The sequence below is a fragment of the Mesoplodon bidens genome, assembly GCF_964165515.1.
Source record: "Mesoplodon bidens genome assembly, chromosome: 7".
NCBI classification, from domain to species: Eukaryota; Metazoa; Chordata; class Mammalia; order Artiodactyla; family Ziphiidae; genus Mesoplodon; species Mesoplodon bidens.
This window is the reverse complement of record NC_138164.1, coordinates 104639747-104662418: the sequence shown is the minus strand read 5'-3', so window position 1 is coordinate 104662418 and position 22672 is coordinate 104639747. Positions and strand designations below refer to the sequence as shown.

Below are 22672 nucleotides of genomic sequence, written 5' to 3'. Positions count from 1 at the left end.
AATCTGGCAAAACAATACCAAGTCACAGGATTATTGCTAAGTTTCATTGAAATACTGAAAATGAAGCCCAGGGTGGGGCACATGATAAAAGCCCGAGTGAAAGGGGCTTAAGCGAGGGAGAGGAGTGGGGAGCTTCACAAGAGCCCTTGGAGTGTGGAGAGGGAAGAACAGAAGGCCAACAGCTGAGCCAGAGTGTGCCCTTAACTCTGTACAGCCAATCTCCCCGGTCACTCAAGGAGAAATGGAATGGAATGGGGGAGGGGGCTGGGCGGCCAGACTGTCGCTCGGGGATGACGAATGAGCGAGCGTATTCCATGGCTTGTTATTAGTGCCGACTGACTCTGAGATTTTTCCCCTGGGGGAGTGTTCCCTGCTCCTCCTGCTTGGGAGGCCATCCTCAGGGCTTGGGGCTGGGGCTGGGTGTAAAGTTTGCCCTGAAACTCTGGCACAGACTTCCAGTGGCTGGTGTGCGTGTGCTTTTGTACGTGGGTGTGAATGCAAGTATATGTGTATATTTGTGACTCTGGTATGCATGCATGCATGTGCACATATGTACATTTGTGTGCACTTACCCATACCCATATGAGTGTGCATGTGTGCTGAGTTGCTAGTCAGGACATGGTTAAATATGTGATGAGAAGAATACATAAAATGCTAGATTTTTGTTGGGTTCACTTGAAGGGGACTTTCAGTTTGAAGAAGTCACTTGACTGGTAGGCAGCCCATGTCCTGAGGGAGGAAATAACAGATATGACCATGCCCCTTCCTGAGGTCCCTGGTAGCCAAAGCAGGTCAGGATGCAAGAGGTGTCTTAATTTGCTTAAGGCTTTTTCTGGGGTAAGCGGAATTCACATTTCCCCAACATTTCTTCTTAAGAGTCAAGATTGTGGAGAGATTTGGGGAACGAGTGAGTATAATTTCAACCAAGGCTTAGGACAGAGAATAACAGTAAGGTCTCTAAAGTAAAATTTCCTTGAGAAAAGTGGAATCTAGGTTACTAAGCACTAGGGTCTACTCCCAACTCCACTATTCATCAGCTATGCGACCTTGAAGGAGTAGATTAATTGCTCTCTAAGGCTTCATTGTCCATTGACAAAAAGGGGATCATACTGGCATGGTGCTATCATATATTATGTAAATTTGAATTATGCAAATTTGAAAAATTGCAAATCCCTCTAAATTAAAAACAAAGCATCACGTCTGCATGATTTCACAATTGGTGTGTCAAGTTGTTTGTAGGCTGTTTACAACTATTACCCCATGACAGCAGCACTTGGGCTGGCGAAAGTAAATAACCACCGTCAATGTTTCCATCCTGAATCAAACTGTTTACGTGCAGCATAACTTCTGATAGTGACCTTAATGTCTGATGTGCTATTATTCTAATATTCAACATTATCATTTAAAATATTTTCTGTATCCTAGAATGATGTTATCTTAGAGTTCATGAAGTGGTGGCATTAGCGCCAAAGAACACTCTCCAAAATCAATAACTTTGTAATGGAAGTTAGATATGATAAAACATTATGAAAAAGCCCAAGTAACTGTCATAACATGCCAAGAAGTTAGTTTAGGAGTGCCTACTCTGTGAAACGTGAGACTTTTAGTGTTCAGTAAATAAAAAATAGCACAAAGGCAAAAATATTCTACAGTAGTTGAAGATTCCTTTCCCTACCTTTTACAATTATTCTTCTGGGAAATATAGTGTCGAATTATGTGTCTTGAATTATCCAGCGTCTTCGGTAACATATCTTTTTCATAAGGTGTGATCTCCTCTTAAATGAAATTATATACCCCAAGAAAATTTCTCAGCTTGGTAAATGCGTAATGCATATTAGGTAGTTTTTACAGTTATTCTTAATCCCAGCCCTAAGGGTTTTTAGGGACCAGGTGGATTCTGACACAGTTTGTGGCTCAGGTCGGGAAGTCTTCTGGAATCCAGGTAGAACCTAAAGGTATTGAACTTTTGAAAACAGTGGCTGAATGAGTGTAAATTGTTAACTCTGGAATCAAAGTTTAAATCCCCGCAGTAGCTGTTTAAGAATCTGGAACAGATTATGTGTCCAAGAGGCTACACAGGACAAAGTTTCAACAGTGACACCATGTGGCAGCAAGGCCTAACTGCAATGCAGCCCTAATCACACCTGAAGATTCTTTCTCTGAACACCCTCAACTAAATCCACCAGTGGAGCATTGAGTCATTGGGAATGGGAAGCAGATCACTGGAACTCTGCCTATCCCAGAGTGGGACTGCAGGGCAGGACGAGGAGGTGGGCGTCTTAGATGTGTGTGTTTATGAGTGTATGGCCCTCTGTCTTCCTCACAAGTGACCCCAGTGGGTGGAGGAGCTGGGGGTTGTTAAGCATGCCAATCACAGAGATAGCAGAAAAGGAAGGGTAAAATTACATGCAAGCAACATCACATTTCATGTAATAAGTTGTTTCTAATATTATAATGATACAGACAAAAAGTTCTTGATTCTTTAAGGAAAATCTCAGTCTAGCGAGCTGTTCGGGAAAGTTGCTGACTTCCTCTACCTATACATAAGACCCCTATGGTAGATTAGAAAAATAGCCACAGTTCTTCATGCCTCCTTATATGCATGCCTTTTGCAAAATGACTCTGCAGGTCTTTTCTTTAAGAGTGGACACGTTTCTGGAATTCCCTGGCAGTCCAGTGGTTAGGACTCTGTGCTTTCACTGCTGAGGGACTGGATTCAATCCCTGGTCAGGGAACTAAAATCCTGCAAGCTGCGCGGTACAGCCAAAAAAAAAAAAAGGTGGACACATTTCCCTGACGCTTTGAATCTAAGCTGGCCTGATGATTTGTTTTGGTCAATAGAATGAGGCAGAAGTGATGTTATATTACTTCCTAGCTTCACACTCAAGAGGCCTTGTGTGTTTCTGCCCACTTTCTTAGACCCCTGCAACCTCCAGCTGAATAAGACCAGACTAGCCTCCTGGAAAATGAGAGACCAAATGGAGCAGAGCGGGTGAGCGGATTCATTTCAGCCAAGCCCCAGCCAATTGGAAGAGCCTGTACAAATCCAAAGCCAAACCTCATCAGACCTTCCAGCTGACACCCCCAGCTGACTGCAGCAGACACATAATCAAGGCCACCCTAAACCTGCCAGGCCCTCACAGACTCAGTGACTCATGAGCTAAATAAATGTTTATCGTTTTAAACAAACTAACCCCCTAAAAGGGACACGTGCCCTCTTACAAGAGAAGCCTCAGAACAGAAAATATTTAAATTCCCTTCACTCTCAGACTTTCTACTCTTTCCAGATGTAAAGGAATCTCCTCTTTCCCCCTACCTGGATGTGGTGATTCATTCATTCAATCATTCGTTCACTTAATAGATTTCTTTTTTTTAATGTAAGGCACTTTGATAGGCGTGGTGGGGCACATGGTACAGGGCATAAAAAACACAGATCTGATTTATTATTATCATTTTTAATTTTATTTATTTTTGGCTGTATTGGGTCTTCGTTGCTGCATGCGGGCTTTCTCTAGTTGTGGCGAGCAGGGGCTACTCTTGGTTGCGGTGCGCGGGCTTCTCATTGCTGTGGCTTCTCTTGTTGTGGAGCACGGGCTCTAGGCACGGGCTCAGTAGTTGCGGCATGCAGGTTCTAGGGCACGTGGCCTTCAGTAGTTGTGGCTCACGGGCTTAGTTGCTCCATGGCATGTGGGATCTTCCCGGACTAGGGAGCAAACCCGTGTCTTGTGCATTGGCAGGCGATTCTTTTTTTTTCTTTTTTAAAAAAATTTATTTTACTTATTTATTTTTGGCTGCATTAGGTCTTCGTTGCTGCACATGGGCTTTCTCTAGTTGTGGTGAGCAGGGGCTACTCTTTGTTGCGATGCGTGGGCTTCTCATTGCGGTGGCTTCTCTTGTTGGGGAGCACAGGCTCTAGGCACGTGGGCTTCAGTAGTTGTGGCATGCGGACTTAATAGTTGTGGCTCACGGGCTCTAGAGTGCAGGCTCAGTAGTTGTGGCGCACAGGCTTAGTTGCTCCACGGCATGTGAGATCTTCCAGGACCAGGGCTCAAACCCGTGTCTCCTGTGTTGGCAGGCGGATTCTTAACCACTGCACCACCAGGGAAGTCCCAAATCTGATTTATAGTGTAGTTTGAGTAGAAAGGAAATAAACCTGGCCCAATAAGCCACCTCATACATTCGAATTCAGACAATGTGGGATCAATTTATAGATGCATGATATTTGGATAGTTACTTAATCTTTCTGAGTTTCCGCTTCCTTATCTCACAAACAGGAATAATACCTGGCTCTCAGCATGGTCAGGAGGGTTAAAAAATTTGTAAAGCTCTATGCCCAGGGGTCAGGATCACATTCTCCTTCAAATTTGGGGTTGGCACTGAGCACCATCTTTATAACATCAGGATCTGCCCCAAGGAGGGGGGAATCTTCCTGAATTTGAGAGGTGACTTTCAACAGTTCCTCACATAAGGCTCAGCGTAAGTCCAGCCCCCTAGACAGGAATTTGGCATCCCTCCAGCAGCCTGAGAAATTGACTGAGAAGGGAAGGACACACAGAGATCACTCTGCAAATCAAGCCTGATGTGAGCAGTCTCTCCATGTCCACCAAACTACTAATCAAGTTTGGGTGATTCTTATTTGGCTCTCAGCCTTGGCTGGGAGACTGAGCTGCAGGGAAGGTCTCTGGCTGGGGACCTGCCATTCTAAGGTTTTGCCCCAGAAACAGTCCACACGGGGAGCCAGGTCCTGAAGCACAGTCTGAAGACGGGGAAGCAAGCAGTAGTAGATGAACGACAGGGCAGGGGATAAGCCATGAACACCCTCCATGTCTTCTTTCTTCCCCTCTCAGAAACCCCTGACCTCAACCAGAACATGCATAATCTAGAAAAAGCACACAGGAAGCTTGGGTCTTGACTTCCCTGGCTGTCCAGTGGTTAAGACTCTGCACTTCCAACGCAGGGGCACGGGTTCGATCTCTGGTCGGGGAACTAAGATCCCACATGCTGTGCGGCACGGCCAAAAAAAAAAAAAAAAAAAGGAAGCTTGGGTCACCACCGATCCTGCACTTCAGCCCTGATCTTGGCACCCCTCCCAGGCCATAGAGAAGGAAACCAGCCCAAAGGGCAGAGAGCTGCAAGTGTGGCTGCAGTATCCAGCTAGGTCAGTTACTGCACTGCCCTCCCATGCCTGCTTCTCCTTTTCACCAGGGTATGTGAGAGGGGTACAGAGAAGCCAGATTCTATAGAAGTCCCTATGGTGAGAGCTGCAGTGATGTAAGCATATATCCTAATGGCTCTGATGGCCTTAAGGAAAACACTCCCCCCATAGAAACATTTCAGGCAGGACTACTTTGACCTAATTTGAGACACTATTAGAAAATTAAATCAGATACATGATAAATGTCTGTGGACTGATGGCTGAACCCCTATGTGTCGTCCTGGGAGAGTAGTCATACCTCTGGGCTGTTTGTGTCTTGGGAACCTGAATGTCTGAGTGTGTGAGAGAGCTGGGAGGTGAGGGGCAAGCGGGGGGTAAGTGGCAGGGGGCGAGGACCACCAGACCTGCAGCTGAAGGGCTAAAGCCAGAAATCAGTCAGCATGTTTGGGTTGACAACATTGTAACAAGGAGAGGGGAAGGATGGGAGAGGAGAGAGATATAGTGGCCGGGGCGGTGGGGGAGAAATGGAGGCAAAGAAAGGAATAGAGACAGGAGATTGAGACAAAAAGACAGGATGAGAAGGAAGAAGACGGCAAAGAGGGAAATAGAAGGGCTAAGAGCTGGAGCATCACTGAGTCTCGGAGTAGAAGCTGGAAATGAGGAAAAAACGTTTCTTTGTTTTTGGCCACGCTGTCTGGCACGTGGGATCTTAGTTCCCTGACCAGGGATCAAACCCGCATCCCCTGCAGTGGAAGCGTGGCGTCTTAACCACTGGACCACCGGGGAAGGCCCCCAGGAAAACTTATTAAGAAATATCTCCAGAGACTAAAAAAAATGCTCTGTGTTAAAAATCTATCTTCCTGGGGCTTCCCTGGTGGCGCAGTGGTTGAGAATCCGCCTGCTAATGCAGGGGACACGGGTTTGAGCCCCGGTCTGGGAGGATCCCACATGCCGCGGAGCAACTAGGCCCGTGAGCCATGGCCGCTGAGCCTGCGCGTCTGAAGCCTCTGCTCTGCAACGAGAGGCCGTGTTAGTGAGAGGCCCGCACACTGCGATGAAGAGTGGCCCCCGCTTGCCACAACTAGAGGAAGCCCTCGCACAGAAACGAAGACCCAACACAGCAAAAATAAATTAATTAATTAATAAACTCCTACCCCCAACATCTAAAAAAAAAAAAAAAAACTATCTTCCTACCTGTCTCCCCCATCAAGCTATAGGTTTTGTTTTTTTTTTAATTTATTTATTTTTGCCTGTGTCAGGTCTTTGTTGCAGCACACAGGATCTTCGTTGCAGCACGTGGGCTCTTTAGTTGCAGCACGTGGGCTCTTGGTTGCGGCATGCATGTGGGATGTAGTTCCCCGACCAGGGATTGAACCTGGGCCCCCCACATTGGGAGCATGGAGTCTTACCCACTGGACCACCAAGGAAGTCCCAAGCGATAGGCTTTAAAGGCAGGCATTAGGTTTAAGTCATCTTTATATCCTCTGTGCTTAGCATAGTGCCAGACACATGCTAGGTGCTCAATCAGTTGGTTGAATAAATAAAATATGAAGAAAAGGCAGGACTTGAAGATAGAAGGGCAGGGCTTCCCTGGTGGTGCAGTGGTTGAGAGTCCGCCTGCCGATGCAGGGGACGCGGGTTCGTGCCCCGGTCCGGGAAGATCCCACGTGCCACGGAGCAGCTGGGCCCGTGAGCCGCGGCCGCTGAGCCTGCGCGTCCGGAGCCTGTGCTCCGCAATGGGAGAGGCCACAACAGTGAGAGGCCTGCGTACGGCAAAAAAAAAAGAAAAACAAAAAAGAAGAGAGAAGGGCAGAGACATAGAAGACAGTGGGTTTGAGCTTAGACTTCAGAGTCATAAGGATGTGCTTTCAAATCCCAGTTCTGCCAGCAGGACTTTGAGCAAGACAGCCTTTCCGAGTTTAGAGTTTACCATCTAAAGTTGTTGTGAGGATTAAATGTCTGCAAAGCTCTTAGCAGATGGCCTGCGTAAGTTCCCAACAATGTTAGCTACTGTTATTACTGTTGTCACAGTTGTTGCAAACAAATAAGCGAGATAGGGGCTGTGATAAACGGATTGCATGAAAAGCCCCCAGTTAATGACTCTGCCCTGCCACTTTGTAGTGCCTTTCCACTCTAACTCTGGGTCTGGCCATGTGACTTGCTTTGGCTGATGGGACAATGGTAAACGTGATGCAAGCAGAGGTGCAGGGTGTGAAAAAGACTGCCTATCTTTGACTCCGCACTTGGAACTCTGCCACTGCAGGCTAGCACTGCTGGAAGGATGCCGGAGACATGCAGAGGACAGCCAAGGTGTTCCAGCTGAGGCCATCGTAGATCAGTCATCCCCAGCCAACCCACCAACTATTACAGATGTATGAGCGAGCCCAGGGAAGGTCAGCCAGGTCCATCCCACAGCAGCAAGACCACTCAGCCCTAACCCCCAGACTTATGTGAAATAATAAATAGTTGCTATTTTAAGCCACTAAGTTTGGAGTGACTTGTTACAGCAATAGCTAGCCGATACAGGGGCCTCGGAAGCCCTAGTCCTCTAAAATTGAAAGGCAAATGAGAGAGGAAGTCATGGTCTGCCAGGTTTTATTTGTAGAGTCTGCTGTATTTGTACCAGAGAAAGCTGCAAAAAGTGCTTTGGAGAGTCACAGGGAAGGGATGATAGAAGCAGGTCCCCTCACCAGACCCCACGGGAGCCCTTCAGGTGGAGGTCGGACCTGAGATGCGAGGCAGCTGGGGACAAGTCCAGGCAGGCAGCAGCAGGGCTGCAACTAGAAGAGCTGAGGCCAGAGGGGTCGGGCTTGCCCTGGTCGGCCTCCTGCAGATCTCAGGTGCTAGGGTCATATATCCGCCCCATGAAGACCGGGAACTTGTGCTGCTGGTCCCAGAGCACAAAGAGGAAGGGCTGCTGCACTTCAAAGACCAGCAAACTGCGGGCCACAGAGATAGCAGAGGCTGCAGCCGCCTCCACCCCGCTCTCCGTCAGCTCCAGTATGGACTGGTGCTGCATCGCAGAAAGCTGCAGATCCGGGTCCTCTGTCAGCCCGCACAGGTTGATGTCGTAGGTAAAGTCAAAGAATTCTAGGGCATAACCAGAGAAAAACAATAAGTCAAAGACCAGCACGATTGTACAACACGGGGAATATAGCCAATGTTTCATAGTAACTGTAAATGGAAAGTAACCTTTAAAAATTGTACAAAAGGGACTTCCTTGGTGGTGCAGTGGTTAAGAATCCACCTGCCAATGCAGGGGACATGGGTTCGAGCCCTGGTCCGGGAAGATCCCACATGCTGCAGAGCAACTAAGCCTGTGCGCCACAACTACTGAGACCATACACCACAACTACTGAAGCCCGCACACTCTAGGGCCCATGTGCTGCAACTACTGAGTCCGCGCATCTAGAGCCCACGTTCCGCAACAAGAGGAGTCACTGCGATGAGAAACCCGCACGCCGCAATGAAGAGTAGCCCCCCACTCGCTGCAACCAAAGAAAGCCCGTGTGCAGCAATGAAAACGCAACGCAGCCAAAAAAATAAAAATAAAATTGTATAAAAATTTTAAAAGTTAAATTAAAAAATAATAATTTAAAATATTTTTTAAAATACTGCAACTAAAAAAAAAAAAACAGCACAAAACCCTCAGCTGTTGGAGACGTTTGTCCTGAATTTTCTGGGTTTGTCCCAAGTTCCAATACCCTCTTTCTCCTCCTCCTCGTTGTTTATCAAATTATAATCGCATTATAATGTGCCTTCCGGGCCAATTCATGGGATCCTCTAACAGTGGGCCCATCTTCACTCTAACCACCACTTTCTCTCAAGTGGTGAGAAGCCCTGCCCCCAACCCCCCAAAACCCTGAAACGTGATGCCATTGCTTCCTTATCAACAAGGACCTTGGAAGTGAGGTAATGTATCGGAAAGAGGACATATGTTCTCAAATGAGGTCACATACAAGGGTGTGATGTCATATACTAGGAAACAAGATCATCTATTAGGAAGTCAAGTTTTATAACAGAAAATGAAGTGATATATTTGGACATGACATCAAAGATCAGGAAGTGAGGTCTAAGGTTAGGAAACGGAGTATCTGTTGACTCCCCTAAACTCAGAAGCCTCCAGACCCTTTTAGTTGAGAGCTTCTTGCCTGTACCGTGGAGTGGCTGAGTTTTATGACATGTCTCTGAGGGAGGAGCATCCACTCCCACCTCGGTGACCTGTTCCCAGTGTCTATGTCACAAGGGACTGCAATGGAAACAGCTGGGAGGGCTGTAGACCTGTATTGGGGTTCCGGCTCACTTCTAACCAGCTTAAGGGACCTTGAGTAAGTCATGCAAACTTTCTGAGTCTCAGCTTCCTCCACGATCCAGTGGGATAATCAGAGGATTGAGGGGCAACCTGAGATTACGGATGAGAGGGTTAATGGAATTTCAAGGCCCGCCCTCCACCCACAGCCCACCGTCACAACCTCTTCTCCTCTGATGGCCTAGGATCAGTCTTGCCAGGGCTCACCCAGCAAGTCCTGGTTGCTCTTTACTTTGATGCGAGGCATCACCAGGTGAGTAGGATGGAACCTGGCCGACTCCAGCTTCCTCATGACGGCCTTGAAGACAGGGGGGCTGAGAGCCTGCTCCACGTCTTCGAGACGGTGTTTCAAGGTCTGGGGCACTAGGATCACAAAGCTCAGGTTGTGGGACAGCTGCAGACGGCCCACCTGGAGAGTAAGACACGCACACTGTCAGTCTTCCTACCTCAGCTCTCTCCTGGCTCCTACCCTCTCCTACTCGAGGCTGGTCTTCAGTCCGCTGCTACAGTCTGTACTATTTCAACAAGCAGCAGCCAGAACTAGGCTCCCAGGCTTTGCCATGAGATGAGGATGCCAGCTGGGTGAACAGTGCTGGTCTAACCCTGTGCTGGTGAGAGGCAGAGGAATGAGCACGAGATTTTTGTTTTGTTTGTTTTGTTTTGTTTTGTTTTGCGGTACTCGGGCCTCTCACTGCTGTGGCCTCTCCCGTTGCGGAGCACAGGCTCCAGACGCGCAGGCCCAGCAGCCATGGCTCACGGGCCCAGTCGCTCCGCGGCATGTGGGATCTTCCCGGACTGGGGCACGAACCCGTGTCCCCTGCATCAGCAGGCGGACTCTCAACCACTGCGCCACCAGGGAAGCCCGAGCACGAGTTTCGATCACACAGGCTGAGGATCACATCCTGACTCTACTGCTGATTAACTACGCACTACAGGCAAGCAATCTGATCTCTCTGAGCCCAGTTCCTTTCAAGTATGTTGTGCATAAAGCATATAATGTACATAATGTACCACCACAGTCATCAGGTTTTTAAGGCTTTTAAAGACTGTTGATGGCTTTTCACTGCCTACGAGATTAAGTATAAACTCTTGGTCTGGCATTCAAGATTGGGTACAAGCTGATCCTAGCCTACCTTTTCAGCTAGTTTGCCACTAGAAGGACTTACAACTGATGGCCAGATAAAAGTATGAGAGAAATGCAGGACCCACAAGTCCAATACAGGGGTATTCGCAACTCAGGGCAAATTTGCCCCCAGTGGACATCTGGCAATGTTTGGAGCTGGCAGAAACAGGAGCTCACAGTGCTACTGGCATCTAGTGGGTAGAAGCCAGGATGCTGCTAAATCCTACAGTGCCAGGGACAGCATCTTACAATGAAGAATCATCGAACCCAAAATGTCAATAGTGCCAGGACTGAGAAACTAATAGGATATAAGAGACTATTACTGAAATGGCATTATGGTTGAGGTTGAGAGATCGAAAAGAATAATCTAGAATGCAGAATTCAATTGGGCAATGTAGAAATTAACTGAAAACAATCAATTGTTGGAATTGAAAAAATGGTCCAGAAGAAGCAGGTTGTACACTGATTTATCACCTGAAGAGCATGGATATGGGGATCCCTGTTGACAGAGGCTCTAGATAGGGTACACTCATCTGGCAGTACACACCCTTCATGTCCTGTGTACAGACCTTGCCTCTGTGACCAAAAAATTACCACTCTGTGGTCTTGAATTTTCAAGCCAACAACCTCAGCGTACCTGAGTTGGTAAATCTAAGCCCCTTCATTGGGTAAATACTCTTTAAATCCCAGGAAAATTTAGAATGAAGTAAGGGCATAACAAAATAAGCCAACTCTGTTGGGCTTCCCTGGTGGCACAGTGGTTGAGAGTCCGCCTGGCGATGCAGGGGACACGGGTTCGTGCCGCTGTCCGGGAAGATCCCACATGCCGCAGAGCGGCTGGGCCCGTGAGCCATGGCCGCTGAGCCTGCGCGTCTGGAGCCTGTGCTCCGCAACGGGAGAGGCCACAACAGTGAGAGGCCCGCGTACCGCAAAAAAAAAAAAAAAAAAAAGCCAACTCTGTAGTATTAACACCAGGTGATAAGTTCAGAGCAATCTGTGTTTGTTATTTAAAATAGCGTTTATAATTTTTAAGAGAATCAGACATGCTAGTTTTATGCTTTTGAACAAAAAGGTGTGGGATGATTTCATTTGGTTTAAGAATGATGTTGAGATGTTGACTGAAAGTTGATTTACTCTTCAGGTTGAATTTTCAATTCACAAGTGGGCTTTAGGTGCTAGCAAGATATGGCCAAGCAGGGCTGTAATTCTGTTCTGTCAGGTATCTGACATGCTAAAAGAGAAAATCAAGTATATCAAATGTATGAAGTATTTATAAAGTATATACATAAGCTCAAAATGCTTAGGGGAATATTAATTAACCATATTTGTAAATGAAACAAATGGTTTAAAGGAGTTTAATCTGTTCAAAATGACTTAATTGAAGAACAAATGAAAGTTAGTGTTTTATATAAATATTATGATTAATAATGTAGCAAATTCAGCTAAAAATTTAAAGGCTTAAGTAAAAGTTTGATTTTGAATTTATAACACGAATATATTAAATCAGGTATTTGTTTAAAACCCACAAAACTGTAAAGAGTGAGTGGGGTTTTTTTTGCATAAAACTCCTTCTTTGCCATTAGAAAACCCTCACATTGGGGCTTCCCTGGTGGCACAGTGGTTGAGAATCTTCCTGCCAATGCAGGGGACATGGGTTCGAGCCCTGGTCCGGGAAGATCCCACATGCCGCGGAGCAACTAGGCCCGTGAGTCACAACTACTGAGCCTGCGCTCTAGAGCCCGTGCTCTGCAACAAGAGAGGCCACGATAGAGGCCCGCGCACCGCGATGAAGAGTGGCCCCCGCTTGCCACAACTAGAGAAAACCCTCGTACAGAAACGAAGACCCAACACAGCCAAAAATAAATAAATAAATAAATTAATTAAAAAAAAAAAACCCAAACAAAAAAACTCTCACATTGATATTCTCCCCCATACACTCTGAGTTAGAGTGATGCCCTGAACCGGCCATATATAATCACTCTTCTCTGCCTTATGCACGTATTCTGGTTCTGTTAAATCGTTGGGAACGTTCAAAGCCATTGGATAGGGACGGATGGATGGAAGGGTAGAAAAGTGCATGAATGGTTAAGAGTGGTCAAAAGAACCCACCTCTGTGACGTCTTCCTAGCCATTCATACTAAAGGAGTTGCTCCCTTTAGCACCTTCCATTGAATTCATTCATTTATTCAGCAAACATAATGAGCACTTATTATATGTGGTATTGTTCTAGGCCCTCAGATATAGTAGGAAAAAAAGAGGTAAGGTCTCTGATCCCAAGGAAAGAGACAGTATCTCAGGGAGATAGATAATACTGCAATCAAATAAACAAGTAAACAACATAATTCAGATAGTGATAAGTACCATGGATATAATAAAACAGGATGATGTTACAGGGTGAGGAGGAAGCTACTTTAAGGAGGGGGAAGGCCTCTCCACCAAGGTGGCCTTTTAGCTGATACCAGACAAACAGAAGGAACAAGTTACGTGAAAATCTGAGTGAAGAGGGTCCAGGCAGAGGGAAAAGCTAGGGAAAGCTCCCAAGGTGGAAACAAGCCTGGCATGTTCCAGAAGAGAGCCTATATTTCTCAGCCTGGTACCAAGTCACTGGGTATCTCCCATTGTTTTCTGTCTCATAGTTCTGTGTCTTGCTGTCCTAACAAGGCAGAAATATCTGGTCATTGGGCATGAGAGAGTTTACTAACTAGAATCTTCTGGGCTCCATGTTCTCTCTTCCCACCTCATCCACTGAAATCATACTGTTCAATTTCTGCTAAGGAACTTAAGCCATTTAACACATGCACACACATGCACTTACCACATACATGAACACATGGATATACATAGACATGTGTACACATACAGATGCATGCTGTACACAGGTACACACACAGAGGACTTACTAAGCCAGCAGGGCCTACTGGTGGGTTGACTGGAAAGAGAACCAGAGGCACAGAATAGGAACACAGCTCACTTTTTGCCATTCAATGCAGTAGAGATGCATGAAGAAATTTTAGAATCCTGCTTTCCAACCTCAAATATATAATGCCTGCCACGGCCAAGGCTGGAGAGGGGGAGAAGGAGAAAAGATAGGGTGGAAATAGAGTCAGAAGCAGTAGAAATGATGAATTAAGGGTAAGGCTATGCCCCACACGGATGGAGCCACAGCAGGAAAGAAGTCAGGATACGCAAGAGGCTCTGAAACAGGAGTGCGAAGGGCCAAGAACTTACCTTGGCCTTCAAAGTCGGGTCTGTGAAATGGGCCACAGGGTACTTCTTGCTATTCATCATGGGCACTTTTATCACAGAGGATCTGCTGTAAAAGGCCTTCATATTTGTTCTGCTGTGGTTAAATGTTGTCTTCCACTTGGCTAGAGGGAAGAGTGGGGGAAGGGTTACTCTAATGCAGGTGGGGAGAGGATGAAGCAGAGTTAAAGGTTCTGTTAGCAAGGGGTGGGGCAGGTACCATGGGATCCAGTCATGGAACTTGGGGTTGAGCGGGTTTTAAGCCAGGAGGAGAAGGAGGCACTCAGGACGGGAAGACACCCTGGTCCAGGGCCCCCTTACCACTCAGGTAGATAGCGTTGAGGAGAACAAGGCGGAAGTCGTCGGGCAGGCTGTCTAGCAGTCGCCTGATCTTGTGGTTGGTCTCCTTGGCCACCCAGGCGTTGATGAACTCCAAGTTGACTTTACTGTCATTTGCCAGGGCTTTGGGGCTGTTGCCATACAGGCTCCGAGAGGCATTCACAAAGGTGTCCCTTATAGCCAGGTCTGGCAGCGGAAGCACGTTGAGAGAGGGAGGCATGAGATCCCAGAACACTCTCTCCCCTTCCAAGAGCAGGCTTGGAGAGGGAGCTTGTTTCCCATCACTCTTTCTGCTCCAATGAACATGGTATGTCGGAGCAGGGGTCCAGCCCACTCCTCTTACAGATGTGCTCAGCGAGACCCAGAGAAGGCAAATCCTGAGCTAAGAGCAGGAGAACTCATCCTAGGCTTTAACTGTCTCTATTTGCCATGGGACCACGGCTTGGCAAGGTAACTCTTTGAGATCTTAACTTCCATTTGCCTGTATTTTTCCCTCTTTTCTTCCCTTAATTCAACAGGAAACAGACTCTGCTTTTCAGCCTCACTGGAGGGTGTGTGACAAGACTTCCTGGGTTTTGCTCTCCAAAGCCCAGGTCCACTAAAGAAAAAAGTGTTTGAAAGAGAAAATTTTCCTGGACTAAATAGATAATATTGAAGGCAGCTGTATTTTCCACCAACCTAGCAAGACAGAGGATAAATCTGATTTATAGCAAATAAGTAAATGCAACATTTCTTGAATCCCTCTAAGCCATATTTTTACCAATCTCTAAAAAGAGGGTTTTTGGGTTTTTTTTTTAGATAATGGTGTGATAGGTGAGTTTTCTTTCTTTCTTTCTTTTTTCTTTCCTATATGTTCTCAGGGTTTTTTTTCTGTTTGTTGTTTTTTTTTTTTTTTTTTTTGGCCACGCCGAGCGGCATGCGGGATCTTAGTTCCCCGACCAGGGATCGAACCCATGCCCCCTGCAGTGGAAGCACAGAGTCCTAACCACTGGACCACCAGGGAATTCCAATATTTTCTCAGTTTTCTACAATGAATGAGTATTGCTTTTATAGTAAAAAAATAAAAGGGAAATTTTTTTCCTTATTCAAAGAGGAAAATCACACTAAATCTGTAATTTTTAAGCTCAGCAGAACTGAGGTTTCAAATATAGTCATGTCTGAAGCCCACAATACAAAAGGGCTCTGGTTGAGGCTGGTGGGAGTTCAAAGCCCACCTGGCTTCATCTCCCTCTCACAGGAAGTGACACCTCACTTCCCACTCAGCCTCCCTGACTCCCCACTCCCACCAGGACTCCTGCAGCAGCTCTGCAGAACCCTAGGGCTCTGGGGAGCAAAATTTGAAAGAACTGCATTAGGTTATTTTGGAAGCTTATTGCTCTGATTACCTACCTAATAATGTAATATACATAAATGACAACAAAGTCACATAACGCAAAAGTACAAAGAACAGGAGTCCCAAGACCCCCTGACCCAGGTCAACAAACTTTTCTTTTCGGCCTTGCAGCTTGCAGGATCTTAGTTCTCCAACCAGGGATTGAACCTGTGCCCACAGCAGTGAAAAGACCAGAGTCTTAACCACTGGACCACCAGGGAACCCGGGAACCCCCAGATTGACAGGCATTTTTTGTCTATTTTATGTCTAAAGCTCTCCAGCCCTCTCTATTACTGAATGCAGAAGGCTATTCTTTTTTTTTTTTAAAGAAGATGTTGGGGGTAGGAGTTTATTAATTAATTTATTTATTTTTGCTGTGTTGGGTCTTCATTTCTGTGCGAGGGCTTTCTCTAGTTGTGGCAAGCGGGGGCCACTCTTCATCGCGGCAGAAGGCTATTCTTACTTTAGATGGAGTTGATGAATGCAGATGACTTGTCCAAGGTCTCACCAGGGGACCTACCAGCTCCCAGGAGCCACCTGATATTTCTGAGGCCCCAACCTGCTCTGCATTCCATCCCCCTGTTCTAGTTCTAACATTCCCTCTGTCCTCTCTTTCCCCAGTGCTGGGTCTCCATCAAAATCCTGAGGACCCAGCTCAGCACCTGCCATCCTTCCCTGGGGAACTCACCTGGGCTGTGGAAGATTTGAGAGACTGTGGTAAAGCCTTTGGACGTGAAGGCCTTCAGGGCCTGGTGGACACAGGTAAAGTCTTTGGGGTAAGAGAGGAGTCGCTCCAGGCTTTCCTTGGTTTCTCCTCTAGCCCCTACAACAAACAGCAGAGACGAGGGGCAACTGCAGGAGGAGTGGAAAACCACCGTTGGGGACCAGGGTTGAGGGACCAGGCTGCACTGGGGGGAATCCCATATCATCAGAGCCAGAAGTGTTTTGGAAGATAATACATGTCAGAAAGAGAAGGGTGGGGGAATTATGAATAATCACAGGATTTTCTAGGGCTTTGAATACTTTCTCCCTCCGTTTTCCTACCTAATTTTAATACCACTCATCATCCAAAGCCTGGTCCAATCGCTGCCTGTTCCGCATGACCTATTATTTAGTTGGTTCAGGTTTACAAAGGTTCACCCTATAGGCAGGGACACTAGATCATGGTTAAGAAGAGACATCAGGAAATCGTAAAAGAGGATGCATGTTCAATACCCTTTCCGTTTTTCATTATTGAATACTTATTGTACACATCTTCTGTGCAGTAATAGATAAAATGTATCGAGCACTTACTTCATTCCAGGCTTCATAAGTGCTTCTCCCATATTATCTCATTGAATCTTCACCATAACCCTTTTATGTAAGGACAGTTCCTATCCCCGTTACACAGGTGAGAAAACTGAGGTTTAAGAGAGTAAGTAATCTACTCATTTTAAGATCACAGAGTTAATAATTGGAGGATGGAGAAAAGATTCAAGCCATATCTTTTGGGCAATAAAAAAATTAACTGAAACCAATCAGTTGAAATGTGCCTCCCAGGGGACATTTGGCCACATGTGGAGACATTTTGGTTGTCATAACTGGGGGGTGGGCTGCTACTGGCATCCAGTGGGTGCAGGCTAGGGATGTTAGGATTCTGGGACTACAGAAGAAAGGTTCTTATGTGCTCACTGTATTGTCTCTAGTAGCCTTCCTGGAATTCCCCCTTGGAGTGACAGCTGTTTCCACTGCTGTAGCACTTTGTTGGTGCCATTCCTAGGGTAATTACCCCAGGGGACTTGATTGTGGACTCTCAGGAAAGCAGAGGAATTAACATTTTTTGACCTCCTACCACATCAGGCACTGGGCTATCTGCTTAATTTTTTTTAGGTCACTACAACCATTTCCATTTTACACAGAAGGACTCAGGCTCAGAGAAGTTAAGTGATCTGCCCAAGGTCACACAGCTAAGAAGCAGCATTATCATGATTCTACTCTACATCTCTCTCTTATCATTCATCTTCCTTATGGCCTTACCTTGAACCATGATTGGTGGCTCGGACCTTATTTTATATGTTCTTGTATAGTCCATAGGATTTTATAAGCAATAGTGCCTATTACATCATTGTTAAATGAAAGAATAAATGAAAGTTCCAGAATAAAAAGATTCCCCTCCCTCACCCCCAGTGTAGCTTCCTTCCAGAGGCATAGATAGCTGTGTATGTATCTGGATATGTACCCCGCTCATGGGAACATCTAATACATAACCTGGAGAGAACTCAGTCAGGTTCTTACCGAGCAGGACTTGAGTGAGGAGGCTGGCGATGCTGAACGGGGAAAAGACAATGTTGGTCTCCTCCTTCTTTATTACTGAGAAAGTGTGGTAGAGATCCAGGGAGAAATCTGTCAAAGCCTCCCCCAGCACGGCCTCTGCTGAATGACTCTCCAAGTCAGAGCAGGAGGTGACAAGCGCTGGGCAGAAGGGCTTAGTAGTGGCCTGGGTAGTTGGTTGGATGGGTTGAGTGGTGGACTGGTTGAAGGGCTGGGTGGTATTGACTGTTTCGATGGTCAAGTTGGTTTTCAGCAGCGTGGAAGAGCCCTCGGTGTCTTGAATGGATACATTGTTGGGAATATCTCCTTTTGGGATATCTCCTTCACTTTCCCCTCCTTGTAAGCTCTCTGGATCCACAGGGCTGACACCAATCAGATTTGAGGAGGCTCTATCCTGTGGTTCAAGAGACTTTCTTTCTTTCTTTTATTATGAGGCACAGTCCCCTTCAAACACTCAAAGCAGGAAGAGAAGGTGGGCTACCAGAGAATTATTCCTGGGAAAGCCTGGTAGCAGAGAGGCCTGCCCTGGAGCCACCACCAGTAATTCCTTCAGAGAAAGCGTATATTATCCCATTTCATTGGTAAAAGAAACTGATGCTGAGACAAATTAAGTAATTAGCCCAGGGTCTCAAGGGAAGAGGAAGGAAAAACTAGGAGTCAAACTTGGGTCTCTGATTCCAGATCCTTGATCACTACCGCATCATCTGATACATCTCAAAGGCACTGCCAGTGTCAACTTCACACACATACACTGAATGCACACGCCAAAGTTAAGCACCCACCTGTGTCCTGGGCTCATCCCTTATCCCTGACCTCCCAGACCACGGGGGAGAGCCTAGGTCTCGGCAGCCCAACCTCCATTCCGCAGCTCAGTTTTCCTCAACAACCCCTTGCTTTTAATATCGCAAAATGCTGTCCATCTCCTTCCCCTCTTTGATCCTTCTGCTTTATTCTCCACTTCGTAAATCAGGACAGGTAGCCTCGCAGAAGTGACTGGCTCAAGGCCACCGCAGCTGGTACCGTAGCGAGTCAGGATTAGACCCTGCGTGGGTCTGAATCCCCGCTCTTCCCATGCTCTGCACGAACTCCGGCGCTAGGATCACACTTGCTGAGCCCAAGAGGAGCTCTCCTCATTCTCCGGAGCCTGAAGGGTTAATCCTCGGCCCCCTCCCCTCCCCCACCTCTCGAAGAGGTCACTCACCCCAGCCAGCAGCAGCAGCAGGAGGGTCAGCGAGGTCAGCCTGGAGGCCATCTGGGCGGCGACGTCAGCCCAGACCTGCAGAGCCAGCCACCGTCGGTGCCAGCTCCGAGCCTCGGGCTTAGGGGGCCTCCACCCCGCCCCGCCCCACCCCGGGGCCCGCCCCCATTCCATTCGCGGCCCTAACCCCTCTCAGCGAATTCCGTCCCCTCCCTCCTCCGTGCCGGGGCTACCTTCTCCCTGGCTCCTCCCCCTGTTTTGTTTTCCCCAAACCGCTTCCCTTTCCCGGCACCGGCTGGCCCTTCCTTTCCCCCCAGGCCCGGGTCTCCGTCCATCTGTTCCATCCAGAGGGTCCTGCTTTAGCTAAACAATGAGGCCAGGGGCCCTGCCAGGAGGGGAGGTCCAGAGGGGGCTGGGCACGACAGCCCTGGGGGAGGAGATGGAGGGGAAGGAGGGGGAGGCAGAGGTCTTAAGAGGAAGCAAGCAAACAGAGACTGCAGGGATAAAGGGGAGGGGGCGGGGCACTGGGGAGGAAAAGGAGATGAGGGTGAGGAGACCTCCTTCTCCCAACACCCTCCTCCCCAGCACCAAACCTGCTCCAAACTCCCGGTCACTGGGCAGCTTCAGGGCAGACTAAGTGGAGAGTCCCACAGCGTCGGGGCGGGGTGTGGGGGGGTGGTGGGGGTGGTGGTGTGGGGGGGCGGGTGTTCGGTCTTAGCTATTGGCTGGCCCAGGACATTGCCCAATTACAAATTAAGGCTGATTGATCGCTGGTGTGATTTCCCGTAAATCAGGATGGGACGGATACTGATTCGTAAGCCAGGCCGGGAATTTAGCCCAAAGCCCCTTGGGAGCCGGGGGTGGGGACACTTGGGTGCAGCGCTCAGCTGTACACAGCCAAGCCTCCTCCTGCATCTTTATGGGTCATGATAGAAACAGCACAGACACAAAATGTGCTCCACAGTTCACAAGCAGCCAGCTTTCCCGGAATTGCTCATCTCAGTGGATCCTCAAAGTAACCCTTTGGAAATAGGCCCGATTGTGCCCATTTAATAGTTAAGAAAGAGCCTTACAGCACTTAAATGGCTGGCTCACTTGGAGAGCCCTCACTTGAAAATAAGGCTGGACTGGACCTCCTGAGGTCCTAACCTCACCTCGCCTCTCCTCCATAGGTGTTCTGCTTCTCCTCTTGGAAACCCGGAGTTAATGGTTCTTCCATTCTGTAACAGACAAGGAATCTGAAGCACCCAGTCTAGCGAGCATTCACCTTAAGTGAAAAACACAAAGCTGGGCTATATGTGTTGAGGGTGGGAGAGAGTGGCCTGGGAGCCAACAGACCTGGCTGTGAGACCTGGCTTGCTGTGTGACCCTGGCAAGTTGCTTTCCCTCTCAGCACCTAGCTCCCCTCTCATGGTTGCCAGATAAAATACAGGAAGCCCAGTTAAATTTGAATTTCAGGTAAACGAGAAAAAGTTTATTTGGAAATATGCCCCCCGCAATATGGGGCCTACTTATACTCAAAAAAATAGTTTTTGGTCTTTTATCTGAAATCCAGATTTAACTAGACGTTCTGTATCTTATTTGCTAAATCTGGCAACCCTACCTCTGCAAAACAAGGTGGTCTCTGATGACCTGATACAGCTCTGATGTTCTGTGATCACCTCACTGCTGGGCCTGTCCTATTTGGCACATTCTGGAAAGTTGGCTGCTAGCGCCAGAATTGCTACCTCTAAGGGGTTGACCAAGGACAGAAACGAGAGAGAATATTTGTGTGGCTCCTTGGAGGGGGGAGGGGTGTCTTCAGAAAAGACAAAGACACCAGCTTTGCAGGTACTTCATTCCCTGCAACCACTGGGGAACCTCCAAAGTCATGGGGAAGTTCCTTCACATCAGTGCCATGGTTGAAACAGCTGTGCACATAATGCCACTTCTCCATCCCCAGGGCCCAAGGTGGGGCCTTCGAACTGGTGGTTCAGCCAAACAAAAAGAAGATGATGGAAATCAACCTCATTCATCCTTTCATTAATTCTCATGACACCAATGAAGTGGGTGCTAATATTAATCCCACCTGAAATCAAATTTTTAAAATATGAGACTCAGCAGAAATTATTTGATTCATCCAACATCACACAGCTAGTAAGTGACAGAGCCAGGATGTGGACCACGTCTCTCTGAGCCTGAAATCCTGTATTAACCCCTATGAATTACTGGCAGGTGCCAGGAGCTAGCCTAAAGCCAGCAGCAGAGTGAACATCCTGTGTCCAGCTGCAAGACTGTGGTGCTCTGTGGACCAGAGTCTCAGGGTGGACAAGGACCAGTGGAGAGGTCTTCCCAACCTCCTTTAGACATCTCAGCTCTCTGGCCAAAGCCATCTCTTCTGGACATTTAGAGGGTGTCTCTGCTTTGTGGATACTGTCCTGCCTGATGAAACTGGAGCGAAGCTGAAGCCCTTCCCCAGAGTGAATGGCCTGAGGTTGACTTAATCAGGTGTTTGCACAATTTCTCCTTAGTGTGGGCCATCCGATAGTCAATCAGCTTAGGGTTGTGAATTCAGTCCTTTCCCCACCATTGGGGGCAGGTCCTGGGTTTCTCTGCCATTAGAACCTTCCCTTCCAATGGGTGAGGCGGGATAAGCCCACACGAAGCTCTTTCGCGTCATATGTGTGTACATGACTTTTCCCTGCTGCGGAGGTCCTGGTGGTGGATGAGTTCAAATTCTCACTAAAGCTCTTTGTACTCAGAGCGTTTTTTTTTTTTTTTTTAGATGTTGGGAGTAGGAGTTAATTAATTAATTAATTAATTTTTGCTGTGTTTGGTCTTCGTTTCTGTGCGAGGGCTTTCTCTAGTGGCAAGCGGGGGTCCACTCTTTTTTTTTTTTTTTTTTGTGGTGCGCGGGCCTCTCACTGTTGTGGCCTCTCCCACTGCGGAGCACAGGCTCCGGACACGTAGGCTTAGCGGCCACGGCTCACGGGCCCAGCTGCTCCATGGCATGTGGGATCTTCCCGGACCGGGGCACGAACCCGTGTCCCCTGCATCGGCAGGCGGACTCTCAACCACTGCACCACCAGGGAAGCCCGAGGGCCACTCTTCATCGCGGTGCGCGGGCCTCTCACTCTCGCGGCCTCTCTTGTTGCGGAGCACAGGCTCCAGACGCGCAGGCTCAGTAGTTGTGGCTCACGGGCCTAGTTGCTCCGTGGTATGTGGGATCCTCCCAGACCAGGGCTCGAACCCATGTCCCCTGCATTAGCAGGCAGATTCTCAACCACTGCGCCACCAGGGGAGCCCTGTACTCAGAGCGTTTTATCAGGTTTTTCCTCTTGGGTGAGTCCTCAGATACAGAAGGTACAAATTGCTGTGGGTGAACGCTTTCTCAAAATCTGTACACCTGTAGTTTCTCCTCTGAAAAAAACTGCCCCAACCTTGGAATTCGGGCAGAAGAATTAGGGTTACCAGATTCTCAGAAGACAGAGAATCATTTGGGTGATTATTTCCTCATTTCTCTCACAGATAGCACACAACTAGTACCACTATAGATGCAGAGAGAGGTGGAATGATTACGTACAAAGAATGTCTTGGGCAATAGGGCTCAGTCCTCTCTTCAGAACCCTGGCTGAGGAATACCA

General features: G+C 47.7%; 1 protein-coding gene across 1 annotated transcript; it reads right to left on the bottom strand.

Moving 5' to 3' along the window:
- Positions 1–7733: 7733 nt before the first annotated feature.
- SERPING1 (serpin family G member 1) lies at positions 7734–19733 on the bottom strand. The gene is made up of 8 exons (XM_081240898.1): positions 19643–19733; positions 19053–19127; positions 17816–18245; positions 16230–16364; positions 14152–14355; positions 13816–13955; positions 9672–9873; positions 7734–8245 (listed from the first exon to the last, which is right to left on the bottom strand). The coding sequence occupies exons 2-8, from the start codon at positions 19101–19103 to the stop codon at positions 7992–7994; spliced, it is 1416 nt and encodes a 471-aa protein (XP_081097024.1). The 5' UTR covers positions 19104–19127; positions 19643–19733; the 3' UTR covers positions 7734–7991.
- Positions 19734–22672: the final 2939 nt, after the last annotated feature.